Raw genomic sequence first — 19,562 nt, forward strand, 5'->3', positions numbered from 1 at the left:
CGCCTCCCAGGTTTGCAGCGCCTAAGCTGATTGGCGCCGCAAGCCTGGGAGGCAGGAGAAGTGAAGCGGCCACGGCATGCTCGGGGAGGAGGCGGGGCAGGGGTGAGCTGGGGCGGGGAGCTCCCCTGCGTGCCATCTCCCCCCTTACTTGCTGAAGGCAGGCCTCCCCGCACTACCCTGCCCCAGCTCCCTCCACCTAAATGCCGGCAGCGATTGGAGCGGCTGAAGATCCGGCCACCGCGATCACTGCCGAAGAAAATGGCGCCCACCAAATCCTAGCGCCCTAGGCAACCGCCTAGGTTGCCTAAATGGTTGCACCGGCCCTGACCCTAGAGACAGATTACCCTGCTCCCCCAGAAGATTAGTCCATCAGTTTCTGCTTTTGGCAAAATGACCAGAACCCCTGATCCCTGCCGGATATAGTTCTCTTAGGGCTTGTCTACATCAGAAAGTTGCAGCGCTGGTGAGGGAGTTACAGCGCTGCAACTTTGAAGGTGTACACATCTGCAGGGCACCACCAGCGCTGCAACTCCCTGTTTGCAGCGCTGGCCGTACTCCCGTTTTGTCTCGGGTGTAGAGGATCCAGCGCTGGTGATCCAGCGCTGGTAATCCAATGTAGACACTTACCAGCGCTTTTCTTGACCTCCGTGGAAGGAGGAAGCCTCTGGTAATCAAGCTGGTCTCCTTTCCCGGTTTGCTCTCTCGTTCCCGGAACCCCGAGCAAGCAGGTCTCCTTCCCTGCGGTTTGCTGGGTGGCTCCGGGAACGCGAGAGCAAACCGCGGCGAAGCTGGTCTCCTTTCCCGGTTTGCTCTCTCGTTCCCGGAACCCCGAGCAAGCAGGTCTCCTTCCCTGCGGTTTGCTGGGTGGCTCCGGGAACGCGAGAGCAAACCGCGGCGAAGCTGGTCTCCTTTCCCGGTTTACTCTCTCGTTCCCGGAACCCCGAGCAAGCAGGTCTCCTTCCCTGCGGTTTGCTGGGTGGCTCCGGGAACGCGAGAGCAAACCGCGGCAAAGCTGGTCTCCTTTCCCGGTTTGCTCTCGCGTTCCCGGAACCCCCCTTGAAGCCGCCCAACAGCGCTGCAGTGTGGCCACATCTAACACCACTTGCAGCGCTGGTTGCTGTAAGTGTGGCCACTCTGCAGCGCTGGCCCTATACAGCTGTACTAATACAGCTGTAACAACCAGCGCTGCAAAATTTTAGATGTAGACATGGCCTTAGTCTCTGAAGTATATGAGCTGATTATCATTAATGTAGCTTGCACAACTGGAACTTTCAGTAGCATTCACAAAGTTATCTACCCACAGTATTTTACATGATTCCTTCCTGGGGCAGTACATTCTCCAGATTTCATGCTCAAACTTGGTGATGTGATTGGTAGTACTTCATGTTCAAACATCAAAGTTCCCAAGCTGTGGCCCATGGTTCCCTTGCTGGCAATCTGTGGTAAAATGGCTCCTCCTCCTTTCTTGCCAGCTGTTAGAACTGTCCAGCCTAGGGTTGCCAAATTTCTAATTGCAGAAACCCAAACACCCTTGCCCCACCCCTGCCCTGAGGCCATGCCCATGCCCCTCCCCTTCTCCAAGGCCCCACCACTGCTCACTCCACCCCCCTCCCTCCATCACTTGCTCTTCCCCACCCTTGCTCACTTGCTCATTTTCGCTGGGGCTGGGGGTTGGAGTGTGGGAGAGGGTGAGGGCTCCAGCTGGGGCTCAGGGATGGGGCCAGGGATTTGGGATGGAGGAGAGGGCTCGTGACTGGGACCAATAGGTTCGGAGTATGGGAGGAGGCTCCGGGCTGGGGCAGACGGTTGGGTTGGGGCTCCGGCTGAGGGTGCGGGCTCTAGGGTTGGCTGGGGATGAGGGGTTTGGAGTGAAGGAAGGGGGTGTGGGAGGGGACCGAGGGGTTTGGAGTGTGGCAGGGGGCTCCGGGCTGCAGTAGGGGGTTGGGGTGTGGGAGGGGTTGAGGGCTCTGGCTGAGGTGCGGGCTCTGGGGTGGGGTCAGGGATGAGGGATTTGGAGTGCGGGAGGGGGCTCCACACTGGGGCCGAGGGGTTTGGAGTGCGAGACGGGGCTCAGGGCTGGAGCGGGGCTTGAGATGCAGGAGGAGGTGTGAGCTCCAGGCGGTGCTGACCTCAGGCAGCCCCAGCATTTCATGGGGACAGAGGAAGTACACGCAGCTGTCAGGAAGTGGCAGCATATCCCTCCAGCTCCTAGGCAGAGGGGTAGCCAGGGGCTCTGTGCACTGCCCCCACCCACAGTCGCTGGCCCCGCAGCTCCTATTGGCCATGATTCCAGGCCAGTGGGAGCTGCCGAGCCTGCGCTCAGGTTGGCGCCTATGAGCGGGGGCAGTACATGGAGTCCCCTGGCCGCCCTTCTGCCTAGGAGCTGGAGAGACATGCTGCCGCTTCCGGGAGCCACATGGAGCCAAGCAGGGAGCCTGCCTTAGCCCCACTGTGGCCAACTGGAATTTTAGCAGCTCAGTCAGCACAGCTGACCGAAGCTGCCAGGGTCCCTTTTGAACTGGGCATTCCAGTCGAAAACCGGATGCCTGGCAATGCTAGTCCAGTCCTTTTTTAATCTTAAAAGAAAAATGTGGATGCCTTTAAAAATAGGACAAAACAAGGAAAGGGAGCCATATAACTGCAGTCACTGGGGGGGCGGGAAAGGGTGGGGTGTTTGTAATACAATGGGAGGCGAGGAAACAAGTCCCATCCTCAGAAATCGGAACCACCACTAGGATTCTTCTTTCTCATTAAATTTAGTGTTGGTGAAAGACATCTCCAAGCTCTGGAGAATGAAGTCCTCTATCGATCTACAGCATGGACTGGAGCAGAGCAAACTTTCTCCACACTGTCTTGACAATCTGTCACAAGCCAGTTCCAGAGAGACCCCTTCTATGGCCAGAGGATAGTTCAGTCTTTATGCCTGTGTGATGACTGACTTTTTTATCCTAAAAGTGACAGCACAGTATCTAATATCAGTTGTGGACACCCTTCTCCACTGGGCACTGGAATGAACCAGCCAGTTAGTTTAACACAGGGCCTCCAGCAGCAACCACATGGTCGTGAACTGAATAAACTCAGAGTTACAAACACCAGCGTTACAAACTGACCAGTCAACCACACACCTCATTTGGAAACGGAAGTACGCAATAAGGCAGCAGTAGAGACCCCCGCCAAAAAAGTGCAAATATAGTACAGTACTATGTTAGATGAAAACTACTTAAAAAAAAAAAAAAGGAAAGCAGCAATTTTCTTCTGCTTAGTAAATTTTCAGCGCTACATTACGTCAATGTTCAGTTGTAAACTTTTGAAAGAATAATTGTTAACACTTCATTCATTTCAGAGTAACTAACACCATTCCCGAAGTGTTCATAACTCTGAGGTTCTACTGAATCCATAAACCTAACAGTGAAGTTTTCCATATCCTATTACCTGAGCCCTCTAGTCCATCTTCAGTTGTGAAGCTTTTTTAAATAAAAGTTCACCTCCATCTAGTACTTAAAGCAAAGTTGTAACATTCTCAAAAACAGCTAGAATTTATCTCTCTTCTACAGCACAGTGAGCTGGACATATGTGCAATTAAGGAAGTGTTTCCACAACAGGAAAACAAATCCCTCTTATTGGCAATAGAAACAGAAATAACGGCAACTGAATAAAGTGTCACTGTGGTTTGCGCTCACTGTCTTATTCCCAGTATGTGTTTTGCAATCACTCATAGCTGTAATTTCAGCCTCTTTGGAGACCACGTTTAAAAAAAAAAAAATGTAGAAATCCATTTCCTGTCACTAGCATGCAAAGAACACAGCATCCTATTTAGTGGGCAGTTGGTAGGATGAAAGCGTGCATTTGAAACCAAATCCAAACATCAAATAACAGTAGTCTTCAAAGAGGCATTCAACTCTCAAGATAACTAGAATATTTGTTAGCTCAGTGACCCCTCAGAAATATCTGTGAGTCTGAATTTCTCTCTTGGATGTCTCATGCTCTGTACAAACTGGTAGTTTATTTCACCAGCGAATATATATTTTTTGTTTTAATCAGCAGACACACACTTGTGATTAATGTCTTTATGGTACAAAATAAGTCTCTCTATGGTCTGACTGTTGTAGTAACTCATGCATACCTTACTTTCCCAGAACAAAGGTTCTGGTAAGAATGCATAAAGCTATGATTAAAATATGAGTTTTGAAAGAAATACAAGTTCAGTAGAGATACTGTTCAGGAGAGCAATATAATTTTATCCTGTCTATATGACTGCATAATAAGGGAGCCCAAATACTAGCAAGAAATTGCATGGTTAAGGCAAAAACAACGAAGAGTCCGGTGGCACCTTAAAGACTAACAAATTTATTTGGGCATAAGCTTTTGTGGCTAAAAAACCTCAAACTAACATGGCTACCCCCTGATACTTGACACGGTTAAGGCAGTAGGTTGGAAAATGTTCAGTAGTTCCTGTTAGGTGCTGAGCAGCCAGCACTCCAGTGGTGCCATATCCTCTGGTTCTGACTCTGTTTTTAGTCAAGCAAATCTCTCATTGAAATCAGGAGGCCAAATCTTGCAGTCCTTGAATTTTGTTCCTGGAAATCAATGAGTTTTGCTTAAGTAAGAACTAAATCAGGCCTGCACAACTCGTAAAGCGACGAGGGCCATATTGCTCCAAAGAAAACAGTTGAGGGCCAAACCCCACCCCCTCAGCGCCGCCAAGCCCCCTCAAAACACAACACACACACCCCCAGCACCACCCAGCCACTCTGAAATACTCCCCCCCCCCAGCACCACTCACCCCACGGAAACAAACCCTCCTTCCCCAGCACTGCCCCACCGAAACAGCAGTATTGGACCTTGGTAATATGTTATGGCGGGCCCCTAAGGTAGTATAATTAAGGTAAAAGAAAAATGTCTTTTTGCTAGAAGTAGAACAAGCCCTTCCCCCCACTTTGTAATCAATTGCCCTGTTGAATGAATGAGGTGTGAATGAGGAAGGTGTGGAAGGCAGGCACCTCCAGACAGCTGCAACCCTTGGAGAGGGGATGGGAGCCAGACCAGATCAGTAGAACAGGTCAGCCACTGACTCCTCACTCGCCTCCTCAGACCCCCACCCCCCGGCTTGCCTACTTCCCCCCCCCCCCCCCCCCCCCCCGCCACTGCCCGCCCACTCGCCTCTTCAGGCCACCACCTCCCCCAGGCTCGCCTCCTCATCCCCCGCCACTGCCTGCCCACCTCTTCAACCCCTCTCCCTCACCCGTCGCTTGCCTACTCACCCCCCACGGGCCACACAGTGAGTGCCCTGGGCCGCATGTTGTGCAGGCCTGAACTCAATTAATGACATCAAGATTTGGGCTAATGTCTTCAGTGACATTTTGTGGGTGCTCAGCACCTGGCAGGATCAGACCCAGTGCAGACTTAAAAAATACAATAAAATGCTGTTGGATCTGCCACAATTACAAGAGAAAGAATTGTAAGGAACAATCCTGCATTGGCAAGGGCAGAGGATCTAGATAACCGCACGTGCCTTTTCCATCTCTGATCTTCTATCCTTATTGCTTCCACCTCTGGCAGTTTCTAAACCAGTCAGAAAAGCTTGCCAAGGGGTTTCAGCCTCTAGATAGTGCTAGTAGCTCAGCGTGGCATAGTTTGTATCAGTAATTGGCTCCTGTAATAGCTTTTCCCATTGATATAATCGCTTGTTTGATTAATGTACTCCCTACTCTTGTAGTCTGCACTGAAATCTTGCACTACTTTGTATGCTCTCATTTCCATGTGTGTTGCATTATTTTAGTCCACTGCTCAAAACATCCTGATTAGAGCACAGAGATATAGCTATTGTGATTATTGTGGATTTTTCTTGCTGATGGTCTCACATATCATGTTGGGTGGCATGTGGCAGATTCCCTCTGTTAATTAGAACAAATGTGCCAATTATGTTAATATATCTCCCGATACCAATCAGTGAATAATTAGAGACAACGCATCTGTCAATGCATCTGTGTCTCACCAGCAGGGGCGGCTCCAGGCCCCAGCACGCCAAGAGCGTGCTTGGGGCAGCATGCCATGGGGGGCGCTCTGCCGGTCGCTAGGAGGGCGACAGGCGGCTCCAGTGGACCTCCCACAGGCGTGCCTGCGGAAGGTCCACCAAAGCCGCATGACCAGCGGACCCTCTGCAGGCACGCCTGCGAGAGGTCCACCAGAGCCGCTTGCTGCCCTCCCGGCGACCGGCAGACCGCCCCCCACGGCATGCCGCCCTGCTTGGGGCAGCGAAATGTCGAGAGCCGCCCCTGCTCACCAGGGAGTAGAATGAAAGAATAAGCTGCAAGGTGCATTGCTCTAAACGACTGCCACCTTCACATTGTGTGTTTCCTCAGCCAGTCACTGTGACAGCACGGTGTCATGACAGGTTTGGAAGCAACACAGTGCACACAGATAAAATAGAGTTGGTGGCAGTCCTGGTGCTCACTGGTCTGAAAATTAAATCCAAAGAACATAAGGAGTCATAGTCAAAATCAGGAGACCTTTATGTGTTCTTTGTACCACAGCACTTCTTTCAGCATTTCTTATTATTATCTAACATTTTATCTTACTTTAGCACCTGGAGGCCTCAAACAGGCCAGGTTCTTGTTGTGCTACGCACTGTACAAACATATAGCAAATGACAGTACTTGCCTCAAGGAGCTTACAAACTCAGAGTGAATTGTTGTGGATTTCAGTCTCCTTTCTTTTGTAAGGCTAATGTGGAAGAATATTGAGTTATATATCACTGAAATTTTCCTCTGATATTATGTCCACATGGGAAAACTTCTACTGTTTGTAATGGTTATGTCTCAAATTGAAGGATTTCTGGTTTGATGACAGAAAATTGAAGTTAAAGTTATTTCACTGATTGGATTGATTGATTTCGGTGATATTTCCACATATACACAAAGGTTTATATATATTATTTTTATATGAGGTTTAAATATGAGTAACATTTAGTTACTAGTGGCCTAATTTTATTTATATATAAAAATACTCAAATGTTTATTATTAATAGTGCGAGAGACATTCTCTAATTTACTGAATTTTTAAGAGACAGAAATCTGTTTAGAGTCCCTGTGACTACTGCCGGTAAAGGTACTTCATCAGCAGAGTTGCAAAACAAATACTCACTTTAGAAATGTGGTTCACCAGAATAAAATTAGAGAAATTGGATGACTTTCTGCATGTATTAGGTTAACAACCTAACTCCTTGAGGAAAGATGGATGGGATGACATGATTTACACATCCAGTAATTGATAAAACCTGTATAATAAGAGTATGAATAATTGCTGTCACCTATAAATTATACTGTCTCAACTCTGCTCTGTTCTCTTACCTTGTGTATTTGGAGTTGCTCAATTACTGCTTACATGAGAAAATAAGTTGTATTCTCATAAATTTTGTTTACCTCTGATGATAACACGCACGCACGCCTGATTTTCAGAGGTGCTGAACACAGAAGTCAGTGGCAGCTGCTCAGCAACTATGGAAAATTAGGCCATTAAAATTAGGCAAGTAAAAATGTGTGGTAACCAAAACCTTATTTAAATGTTATAATAAGTTTTTAATTAGCTAACATTTGTACATGGTGTTGAACAAGAAAACACAAGATGTGCTAATTATTATTGGAATCGTGCTTTTTAGCTTTCACATTACTTGTTGTTGATTACTAAAATGTGTGTGTAAATATAACTTATACCTCCTGTCTAACCAGCCATCCTCTGATCATTTCCCTCAGTGATGATGATAATCTGGTGTTGGTGACATACTTCACTTCCATTGATGTAATTATGATGTCATAAACAGTGGATTGTAGCATTCCATAATGAGTAAGGCAGGAAGATTAGAAAAGACACTGTGTTTAAACACACACAAGTTAATGTTAATCAGCAGTGATGCTGCAACAGGGACATGACAGCTGAGGCTTTTGATAAACTGTATTTTTCAGACTGACTCAGTGTAACAGAGACTAAGAAATTCTTTCTTCTTTGCATGTTACATGTTATACATGGAGTAAATTTTGCTGGGGCATTATGTGAAGAGGGTTTTTTCCTTTGAGGAATTTGAAGAAGAGCCAGAGGCTCTAGACAGAGAGACCTTTGGTTTGTTCTGGTATGGAAGTCCTATTCTCATGTGATCTGCTCTGATTTAGTCAGATCAGAATTGTCTCATCAGAGGTCCAGACTGAATAAAGATTTGTACAGATTTGTGAGCAGCTGTAATACTCCCCTAAGTTTATTTATGTAATTAATTACTGTTTTGGTATTGGGGGAAGAATGCTTTCATGACCAGGAATATCGATCTGCACATGAAAACTAAAACTATTTTGTAATGAATCCAGGCCCAGTTCTATTCCCACAGAAATCAATGGGAATTTTGCCATTGACTTCAGTCAGAGCAGAAGCAGGTCCTCAGTATGCAGACCACAGAAAGAGGAGCAATAAATGATTTGTTTCTTTAACATAGGTTGCGTTTTGTAGAATCTCAGCTTTGCAATCCTGTATTGGTATCACAGAAATACACATTAAAAAATACAACACTTGTCTGTGTGGGATATAGAGGATAAGCTGATGTCTAAAAGGAAGAGTGCAGAGAAGTGAGCTTTGGGCTTGTTTCTCAATCTAGACACACGCAGCTTTGACCAGTGGGTGATGCAGGGAACAAATATTGCCACTGACTGAATGGGAAGCTGTCCGCCTTGATTATACTTGATTCCTGTTAGGACTCAATTTGGCTGAACACCAAGGAAGAAATGGTGGGGTGGGGACAATTTTAGGCTTCTTGCCAAGGAAATGCAAATTATTGAGAAAAGCTTAGATCTTTCATGGAAAATAAAATGTGAATGCTGTTGATGGAATGGTTTCCAAAATGTTGTGCCTCTCTCTTTCTTTTTTATACTCTCTGTATCTCTCTCTCTTTTCCATTTCTCCTGCACTTTTTGCACCACCAGAATTTTTAAATGCTCTGGAAGATTAGCACTTTAAATCAAGCCCACTGCAGGATAGGATCTTTGTATTCATTCCTGGGTCTTCCTTTGGAAACAAGTAAACAGAAGGCAATCAAACACATTCAATCTAACAGCCTTGCAATTGGGTTGGGAATCACTAGCTCTTGTTAATAAAACTGTTACTAACAAAACAGTGCGCTGTTTTCTAAAATATTGACTTGCGATAAATTGAGAAGGGTCTCTATGGAGTAAATGCAGCTTTTGACTTGAAAGAATGTATCCCAAGTCTGTTACTGTGCACCATTGCAGCTAAGATTCTTCATACTTACTGCGAAGACATTACAATACCCCTGCTTGTACTGTGTAATATATGGAACTAGGACAATTATAATAACTTAAGGGAAAGTTTGAAGCAAAATAGAATAGATATATATATATACACACACACACTTCTAAGGCCATTGCTATATACATTTTTCATCTTGAAGACTTGTGGTCTATTTAACTTCCCTATTGATAGTGAAATTACAATTATTTATTTATAGAGCACTGTATAAGAGGATCCAGTGATTTTGGTCCCAACCCCAAACAGCTTATGATATAATATTCAGACTGGAACAGGCTGAAAAAACTAAGTATATTTCATAACATTGTAGAACGGGAGATCCAGAACATGCTACAGATGGGTATAATCCGCTCATCTACCAGTGCATGGGCATCTCCAGTGGTTCTGGTACCCAAACCAGATGGGGAAATACGCTTTTGCGTGGACTACCGTAAGCTAAATGCTGTAACTCGTCCGGACAACTATCCAATGCCACGCACCGATGAGCTATTGGAAAAGTTGGGACGTGCCCAGTTCATCTCTACAATAGACTTAACCAAGGGGTACTGGCAAGTACCGCTAGATGAACCTGCCAAGGAGAGGTCAGCATTCGTCTCCCATGTGGGGGTGTATGAATTCAATGTCCTTCCTTTCGGCCTTCGAAATGCACCCGCCACCTTCCAGAGGCTGGTAGATGGTCTACTAGCTGGACTGGGAGAATTTGCAGTTGCCTACCTCGATGATGTGGCCATTTTTTCAGACTCCTGGCCAGAACACCTACTACACCTGGAAAAGGTCTTTGAGCGCATCAGGCAGGCAGGACTAACTGTTAAGGCCAAAAAGTGTCAAATAGGCCAAAACAGAGTGACTTACCTGGGGCACCAGGTGGGTCGAGGAACCATAAACCCCCTACAGGCCAAGGTGGATGCTATCCAAAAGTGGCCTGTCCCAAGGTCAAAGAAACAGGTCCAATCCTTCTTAGGCTTGGCCGGATACTACCGGCGATTTGTACCACACTACAGCCAAATCGCTGCCCCATTGACCGACCTGACCAAAAAGACCCAGCCAAATGCCGTTAAGTGGACTGATGAGTGTCAAAAGGCCTTTACCCAGCTTAAGGCGATGCTTATGTCTGACCCTGTGCTCAGGGCCCCGGACTTTGACAAGCCATTCCTAGTAACCACAGATGCATCTGAGCGTGGTATAGGAGCAGTGCTCATGCAGGAAGCAACAGATCACAACTTCCATCCTGTCGTGTTTCTCAGCAAGAAACTGTCTGAGAGGGAAAGTCACTGGTCAGTCAGTGAAAAGGAATGCTATGCCATTGTGTACGCCCTGGAAAAGCTACGCCCATATGTTTGGGTACGGCGGTTCAAACTACAAACTGACCATGCTGCACTAAAGTGGCTTCATACTGCCAAGGGGAACAACAAGAAACTTCTTCGTTGGAGTTTAGCTCTCCAAGATTTTGATTTTGAAATTCAACACATCACAGGAGCTTCTAACAAAGTTGCTGATGCACTCTCCCGTGAGAGTTTCCCAGAATCCAGTAGTTAAAAAGTGTTCTTAAAATGTAACAGTCTGTTAGTTATATACTTAGGGGTATATGTAAAGGTGCATGTGTTGTATTAATCTGTTTATTTTCAAGTTCTAGAAGGAAATCGCCGCCAGTGAGCTTCCCCACTGTCTGCAATTTGGGGGGCGTGTCATAAACAGATAGCTAAGGGTTAATGTCTCTTTCACCTGGAGCACCTGACCAGAGGACCAATCAGGAAACCGGATTTTTTCAACTTTGGGTGGAGGGAATTGTGTGTCTGGGGTCTTTGTTTTCTGGCTGCCTGCTGTCTCTGAGCTTTGGAGAAGTAGTTCTACTTTCTAGTCTTCTGTTTCTAAGTGTAAGGACAAAGAGATCAGATAGTAAGTTATATGGTTTCTTTTCTTTGGTATTTGCATGAATATAAGTGCTGGAGTGCTTTAATTTGTATTCTTTTTGAATAAGGCTGTTTATTCAATATTCTTTGAAGCAATTGCCCTGTGTTGTGTCATCTTAATACAGAGAGACCATTTGTATTTTTTCTTTCTTTTTATATAAAGCTTTCTTTTAAGACCTGTTGGAGTTTTTCTTTACTTCAGGGAAATTGAGTCTGTACTCACCAGGGAATTGGTGGGAGGAAGAAATCAGGGGAGATCGGTGGGTGTTGAATTGGCTAGCCTGATTTTGCATTCCCTCTGGGGGAATAGGAAAGTCCTTTTTGTTTCCAGGATTGGGAACGGAGAGGGTAGTTTCACAGAGCTTGTGTCTGTGTATCTCTCCAGGAGCACCTGGAGGGGGGAAGGGAAAAAGGATTATTTCCCTTTGTTGTGAGACTCAAGGGATTTGGGTCTTGGGGTCCCCAGGGAAGGTTTTTCAGTGGGACCAGAGTGCCCCAAAACACTCTAATTTTTTGGGTGGTGGCAGCAGGTACCAGGTCCAAGCTGGTGACTAAGCTTGGAGGTTTTCATGCTAACCCCCATATTTTGGACGCTAAGGTCCAGATCTGGGAATAAGGTTATAACAACTTGTGGTCTATTTAACTTCCCTATTGATAGTGAAATTACAATTATTTATTTATAGAGCACTGTATAAGAGGATCCAGTGATTTTGGTCCCAACCCCAAACAGCTTATGATATAATATTCAGACCGGAACAGGCTGAAAAAACTAAGTATATTTCATAACATTGTTTAAAAGCAATGAAAATTTTTCATTTTGTTTGAAATTTTCCATGACAATTGATTTTATTGATTTATACATACAGCATTTGTATTTAGGTTTGGTGGGAGGGAAATAACTCTCACTTTTTACAGAGACACTCTGAAAGAAAAAAAAGGATGGAGAATTTAAAGAGCGATAGTGTTTTATTCCTCCATTGAAAAAAATTCAATAAATTTCACTGAAAATGAAAAATTACAACCAATAGGGAAAAGTTCTACACACTTTTCTTTTTTCATTGAAAAAAACTTTTAGACAGAATTTTTTCAGCCCAGACGATTCTGTTACAAAGTACAAATTAGATACTGAAGAATGGTCTAGATTCCTTGCCAAAAAGTCAAAGTGCTATTGTTGGTGCAGAGATAAGCGCAGAAGATTTGTAAAAGAACTAGCTTTGAAGAAGGCTTTTGAAAGAGGGAGTGTGAGGCTGTTTCAAGAGTATAGGTTGATGCAAGAGTAGGTTTAAATGGGAAAGTGGAAAAACAGAAAAGGGAGCAGTGAGAGGAGAGGTGAGGAATGTAATAAGGAGAGAAAATGTGGCTGAAGTGAAGACAGAGTTATAAGAGAGAGTTAGAGAGCCTTGAAAGTTTTGAACTTTTATGTGGAGGCAAGAAGAAGCCAGTGAATGACAATATGACATGGTCTGACTGGCAGAAGAAGATCGTCTTGTATATGGAAAAAAGAAAAATTGCTAAATGGGAATGAATCAGGGAAACTTTATTAATTAAATTACATTTTTGAATAATAAAATATATGAAACTCTAAATACTAAACAATGATATATATATCCAGGACCGGTGCCAGTGTTTATGGCGCCCTAGGCGCACAGTCATTTCACTGCCCCGTGCGCTGGTCCCGCAGCTCCGGTGGACCTGCCGCAGGCAAAATGCCACCTCCCAATAATCCTGACGCCCTAGGCCGCCTAAATGGAAGCGCTGGCCCTGTATATATCTCTGAGTGGACACACCCACGTGCATATTTATCACTTTATTTTTATTCAACCCAAATAAAACAGAGCAGTGGAAAACTGCAGCTCTAAAGTGAGTTGTGATCTGAACCTATTTGCTGGAAGTGTTTATATAAATAACAATATATTTAAAGCAATTTTTCACCAAGAAATCTGGAGGATGAGGAGGAGTGCACTCTCTCTCTCTCATAGTCATTTCAGGTAGATACAATCAAAGTATTCATAGTTAGAGGCCTTAGTCAGGGGCCAGCAGGTACAGTGGCATATTTCCACAGGAGCATAAGAGTTACAGCAGCACTCCATTAAGCTTCTCCCAACCCTCCCTCTGCTCTCCTATTTGATGCAGTGGAATATCCATGGGAAGGCAGGTTGGCCTGCGCCTCCCATTACACACACATTGAATAGTGAGAGTTTTAGTATATGTTAGACTCTCTATATATTTTCCAACTAAACCTTTTTTCTTATATCACATTCCAAAGGTTTTGGAATCCTCTGCACCACAGGGTTCATAACTTGAAAAGAGGGTGGATATTCTTGCCCTCCACAAAGGGTTCAACAGCTTTAAATTCTGTCTGAGATTGCAGAAGACATCTGCTGGCAGAGACATCTAGGAGATGAGCTTAATCAGTTTTCCCTTTGGACACACTAGCCATACACATTCACACTTTGTCATTTGTGTGATCTGGTTTTTGTGTCGGTGAGCCTCACTCCATTCAGACTTTGCCCCAGTCTTGGTTCCATAGACTGAACCTAAATATTCCACGGATTGAACCTAGAATTTATTCCTCTCTTCTATTTGCAAAAGATTTGCAAACAAATGTTGATATTTACACACGTATATTTGCTACAAGTGAATGTTAGACAGTTGAAATGAATGAAGATAGCTTATGGCTTGTTGGTGACTGGTCCATTTCACCATATGCTGTTCGTGGTGATTGGCCATATAAATCACATGGTATTGCTTTTGCTCTATGACTAGATGGCTGAAGCTTTCTAATATCGAGAATAACAACTGATGAATAGCATATATGGTTGTTTGCTTATGAGTAGGCACGTTCACCTGAATCTGGATATTTGCACAAAAAACCCAAAGATGCCTCTAACATCAGTGAGGCCAAAAACCTGCTTGTACAGATGTTTGCACCCATGGAATAGAAAAGTGAATGAAGGTGGTCAAGCTGAACAGCCAATCAGAATTCAAACATATGCACAAACACTCTGTTTTGCAGTATTTGACCAGATCTATGCAGGAATGAATTGAGCCCTATGTGACTAAAACTAGGAGGGGCCCTAGTAACTTACGCCACTGGTCACAGTGGTCTGTCTGTCTATCATATGGAGGAGGGCTCTTTGTTGGTTTCAAGTCTTGTTGATGGTTGGGCAGTTGTTCAAATATCTTTGGAAAAGTAGTAGTCTGTCAGTACAAATCAGGCCTGTCTTGGCAGTTAGCACCTTTTAGTTCCAGTGGGTTGATTTTTGTTTTTGTTTTTCTTCCTTTAATTAAATCCTGGGCACAAGCTGAAATGATCTAGTGATGTGAAGGCACTGCTTTGATCCATCCAGGGCACCCGTCCCTTCCTCTAGAGCACTCTTAGTTCAGATGAAAACAAGCCACTGAATGTTCAGCCAGCTTATGCTAGAGTGGCTGACAGCCGTCAGCTGTGGGATAATGGGGTGTTTCTTTAGGAGAATAGTAAATGGAATGTTGTCTGGATAAAAATTACATTTACAAATAGTTTTCTGTGTAACCTATGAAATCGTATGTTGTTAACATAGAAATATTTTTTTGAAAATATACTTTACATAAAGCAGAAAAATAAGCAATTTTGTATTCTTTAGTATTCCCCAGTTCCCTGGTAACTGTCCCTCTTTTAGTTTATCCTGATCGGTAAAAAAAGAAAATATATAATTTACCTCACGTTTGGGGTGTTTAACTAAAAAAATAATTACATTAGAGTGCTTGCTAGTGTACCAGTGGGAGATGTTTTTTCCCTTAAATCCCCAATTTAAGACAAGGTTTTAAAGAAAGGTCAACATCTATGTCCCTCACACTGTCCATCAGATATTGAAAGTCTACATTAACTATTTGGTTATGTACAATAGGGGCAGCCTTTGAAAAAAATAATTGAACATTTTGAAGGCAGAAGCAGCTGTGAGATGGGGGAAGAAATGAACGCTGTGCTCCATGATGGCTACCCTCTCATTTCAGTGCAATGTGATATTGGCAGAATAGGCAACATTCAGCACATGAGTCCTTGTCAGCGTGGTTTCGTGCACCCACGGGGGGGGAGGAGGCCTATAACCCCCCTCCTACTGAATCATATCCCCTGAGCCCTAAACCCACTGAACTGGATCCCACCATGTGAGGGTCATCCTGTCCCCATTACCCAGCCCGCTTACTTATACCCATGACTGCGTATAACCCACTGTATGAGCAATGTACCCTCACTGCTTCCTTACTGCTTCCTGATCCCACCCACCATACACCCCACATTGGGGACCTTACAGTCTGTACATGTTATGTGCTAACCAATTTCCAAATACCAGCGTCCCCCTATACTCTGTATGTTGCCCCCAATGACCAATGCTGATGCTTCAAACTCTTTGTATCATCTTTATTTAAATATTCTCTAATATACTTTAGTTTACAGCAGGTTCTGGCAGGAGCAAAATAATTGAATATTGCACACATCCAGAGGTTAAAGCCTCTGTGGATTGGCATGGTGATGACTGATAACCTTACCATGTATCTTGTAAACTTTTAGGTGGAGTGGTTGAAAAATGAAGAGGTGATTGATCCTATCGAAGATCGGAATTTTTACATCACCATTGATCACAACCTGATCATCAAGCAGGCACGTCTTTCTGACACAGCTAATTACACCTGTGTCGCCAAAAACATTGTCGCCAAGAGGAAAAGCACTACTGCCACTGTAATTGTCTATGGTAAGCAATGCATTGTCCTTCTTACTTACAGGCTTCACTTCGATCTATGTGCAGAAGTGGTCTGTGTAGTTCTGTGATGCCGCTGCCACCATCTTTGGTGCAGAAGTGAGGTCTGTGGAAACTACAAGTTCCTGATTGTAATGCGCTATCTTAATTAGCATGGCCAGGCTGCCAATGTGGCCCTCATCCAGACTAAGTGTGATTGCCCTGTCTCCGCATTCCCTTACTCTACACCCATGTCCACTCTGCCCCCATAAAATAGCCTCAGTCAGAAAGCTAGGTCTGCCTTCCATGAAGTTATTGCTCTTGGTATTTTTGAGGCAGAATGTACCCACAGGGACAGAAGCTGCTCTAATGATACACCAGCACATTGTGTTCATTACAATCAATTTAATTACAGGACAGACAAATGGAAAAAAAAATCCCTATGATTACCCTGAGCATTCATTCACTTCATAGCCAGGGTAGCAGTTATGCTTAATTGTAAGCAGTTGCATCCCTAAAGGTACAGTGAGGGCTTTTTAGTTCCGTTCTATAGCAAACTAGCTGAATGGAGTTGATTAGCAGCATTTGTGATGCAGAGGATGGACATGGCACAAGCATTCTGTGTTGTGATCGTGATGAATACTTTAATGGCACAAATTTCACCATACACAAATTTTTCCAAACACACACAGTTAGATTCTCTAAAAGCGTAATTTAAGCTGTCACTGAAACACTTATTGAGAGTGAGTCGTGCAGGTGGGGGCACAATCGGGAGACCTATGTTGGGGAGCAGCCATTGCCTGTGTTCTCACTGTAGGGTAGCAAATGTGAAAAATTGGGACTGGGGTAGGGCGTAATAGGCGCCCATCATAGGCATGCACACGTCATGTGCCGAGTGTGCCCAGGCACACCCTAACGCCCACAGGCCTGATCTGGCCCCTCAGGGCTTTGGATCTGGCCCACGGGATTTGTACCCCATGGTGCCACAGGCCCCGCGCCACTCTCAGAAGCGGCTAGCATGGCGCCACGTCCCTGGGACCCCAGGGGGGTGAGGGCAGAGGGATCCATGCGTTGCTCCAGGCATCGCCCCCCGCAGCTCCCATTGATCAGGAATGGGGAACCGTGGCCAATGGGAGCTTCAGGTGAGGTACCTGGAGGCATGGCAAGGGCTGCGCGTGGCACCCTTTCCCCTCCCCTCCCCCGGGGCCGCGCAGAGACATGGTGAGCAGCGCGGCATGGAACCAGGGCAGGCAGGCAGGGAGCGCACCACTGCAGGTAAGCGGCGCTGCGCCGGAGCCTGAACCCCTCCTGCACCCCGTCCCCCAACTCGCTGCCCTGAGCCCCCTGCCTGCACCTCACACCCCTCCTGCACCCCAACCCCCTGCCCAGAGTCCCTGCACCCTGCACCCCCATGCTCTCCAACTCCCTACCATGAGCCCCCTGTCGCACCCCACACTCCTCCTGTACCCCAACCCCCTGCGCTGTGCTCCATCCTGCGCCCTGCACCCCTCCTGCACCCCAACCCCCTTCCCTGAACCCCCTCATACACTGCACACCCCTCCTCTGCCCCAATCCCTTGCCCTGAGCCCCTTCCTGCACTCCCTCCCGCACCCCAACCTTTATGACGTTCACCTTTAAAAAAAAAAAAATTCCCTGAGTGTACACCCTAATGAAATGTGCTGTGCATGCCTATGGGGCCTATATAAGACAAATCCCCAAATAGCGAGACTGTTCCTATAAAATTGGGACACCTGGTCACCCTGTCTCACTCCCAGGGATATTTTAGACCTGTGGTGTGACTGGTAATACTACAAAATTGAGAGATTAGGAAAATTGAGCAGTTTAAATGCTTATCATTATGGCTACACAGTATGGGGCAGTATTGGTCCCTGTCCATCTTGTTCTCCATGTGTGTCACATATCGACGTTCATAACAGAAAGGGTAAGCAGTAACCATCTTCCTAAAATCAGGATGAACTATATAACTGGTGAGTTCACTCCCAGCAGCCCAACAGGCGGAGTACCTGTCAGATGGGCTCCTCATCTTCTGTAGGCAAGGCTCTCATTGGGACTGGTGAACAAGGGATACCCTTGTCTTAGCATTCTGTGAACTGTTGCTGTGAAGAGCGGAAAGTAACATGTTGAATTTCTGATAGACCACATCCCAAAAGAGAGAAGCATAGATGACGGGTACATCTGAACGCTAGTTATCGTACAGCCGCTATACACACTGGATTATCTTGCTGTGAAATACAATGCAGCTTTCAGGATGCATATATTTTGGCTTACAAAGTTCAAGAGGCGCTGTTTGATCTTACAGTGATTGCAATTATAGAAAGAAAAATCGATGCTCATTGCTGGACCATATTGGGTCTATATGAAGAGGAGGGCATTTTAAATCCACAGCAGCCATAGTATAGGAAACTGAAAGGACTTTTCATGCAATGGTATTTCTAGGACTTTGACAAAGACAGTGGTTAAAAAAGGGGGATTTGTGTTTGTTTAATGCTCTTTGTCACCTGTCACTTTTCAGTCAATGGCGGCTGGTCTACCTGGACTGAGTGGTCAGTGTGTAATGGTCGCTGTGGAAGAGGTTATCAGAAGCGCACAAGGACCTGCACCAACCCTGCCCCACTCAATGGTGGTGCCTTTTGTGAGGGCCAAAATATCCAAAAAATAACTTGCACCACGCTGTGCCCAGGTATAGTATGAAAGTCCCACAGCCCAGATGTGATTATCTAGTTTGCCAACAACAAGTATTTTAGGAAGTAACTATTAATCATAAACATTCCTTTTATTTTACTGGTAAATCCAGCATTTCAATGAATGAATACTAAATTGTGTTACATAAATAGATAAAACCTTGTGCACAGAGTAGATTAAATCCCACTATTTCACAAAGCTAGCACCATCATCTCAGTTCCTGTAATTCGGGGGATTTGAGTAACATTTACAGCTTCAAATCTTAAGAGCTAAAGCTCTTGATCTGTTGAAAGCTGTGGAAATAAACTAGCATTTAAGTATAGAATATTATTTTGACCAAACAGATTTGTAACATTCTTTTCTGTGCATACCAATTTCTCAGTTTACACTGTAAAGATGAGTAGAGCATTTGAAACATCTAGATTATGGATGTTAAACTTGGCATACACATTTGCCTGTCAACAAAGACAAGAACATTCACATCAAAATTATCCACGCATTCACACATTAAAATAATTTTAAATTGCATCAAAATCCAGAAAATTAAACCATGAAATATGTACTTTATCATTTAATTCAACACTGTTTAAGGGCTCTGGGTGGCTTTTAGAGGGAAAAATTCTGCTATCCCTCACTCGTGTTGAGTAGCACTTTCCTATGCATTGAAATCAATGGCACTACTGTTGAAATAAGGTACTACTCAGCACGGGTAAGGGGCATCAAAATCTGACTCTTGGTGATGGGTGAAACTCAGGGAAATGAAAGTTCATTTCAAATTCTGGACACTTAGCTGAGCCTCTTTAGTCCGAATATTTAGTAGATCCAGCTATTAAAGTCAGCACTTTTGGGCCCCGGCATTGGCCTAACTCTTCTCCCATTGAAATCAATGGGAGTTATTGTATTGACTTCACTGGGAGCAGGGTCA

General features: G+C 45.0%; 1 protein-coding gene across 2 annotated transcripts in view; it reads left to right on the forward strand.

Annotated features, from left to right (window-relative positions):
• The window catches only part of UNC5C (unc-5 netrin receptor C), a 358,155-nt gene that overhangs the window by 274,109 nt on the left and 64,484 nt on the right, over positions 1 to 19,562 (forward strand). For both annotated transcript variants that reach the window (XM_030565104.1, XM_030565105.1), the window contains exons 5-6: positions 15,769 to 15,949; positions 18,468 to 18,635. In XM_030565104.1, coding sequence (XP_030420964.1) covers positions 15,769 to 15,949; positions 18,468 to 18,635 — 349 coding nt within the window. The remainder of the gene's footprint in view (positions 1 to 15,768; positions 15,950 to 18,467; positions 18,636 to 19,562) is intronic.

This window comes from Gopherus evgoodei, chromosome 5 (genome assembly GCF_007399415.2).
Source record: "Gopherus evgoodei ecotype Sinaloan lineage chromosome 5, rGopEvg1_v1.p, whole genome shotgun sequence".
Lineage (NCBI taxonomy): Eukaryota > Metazoa > Chordata > Testudines > Testudinidae > Gopherus > Gopherus evgoodei.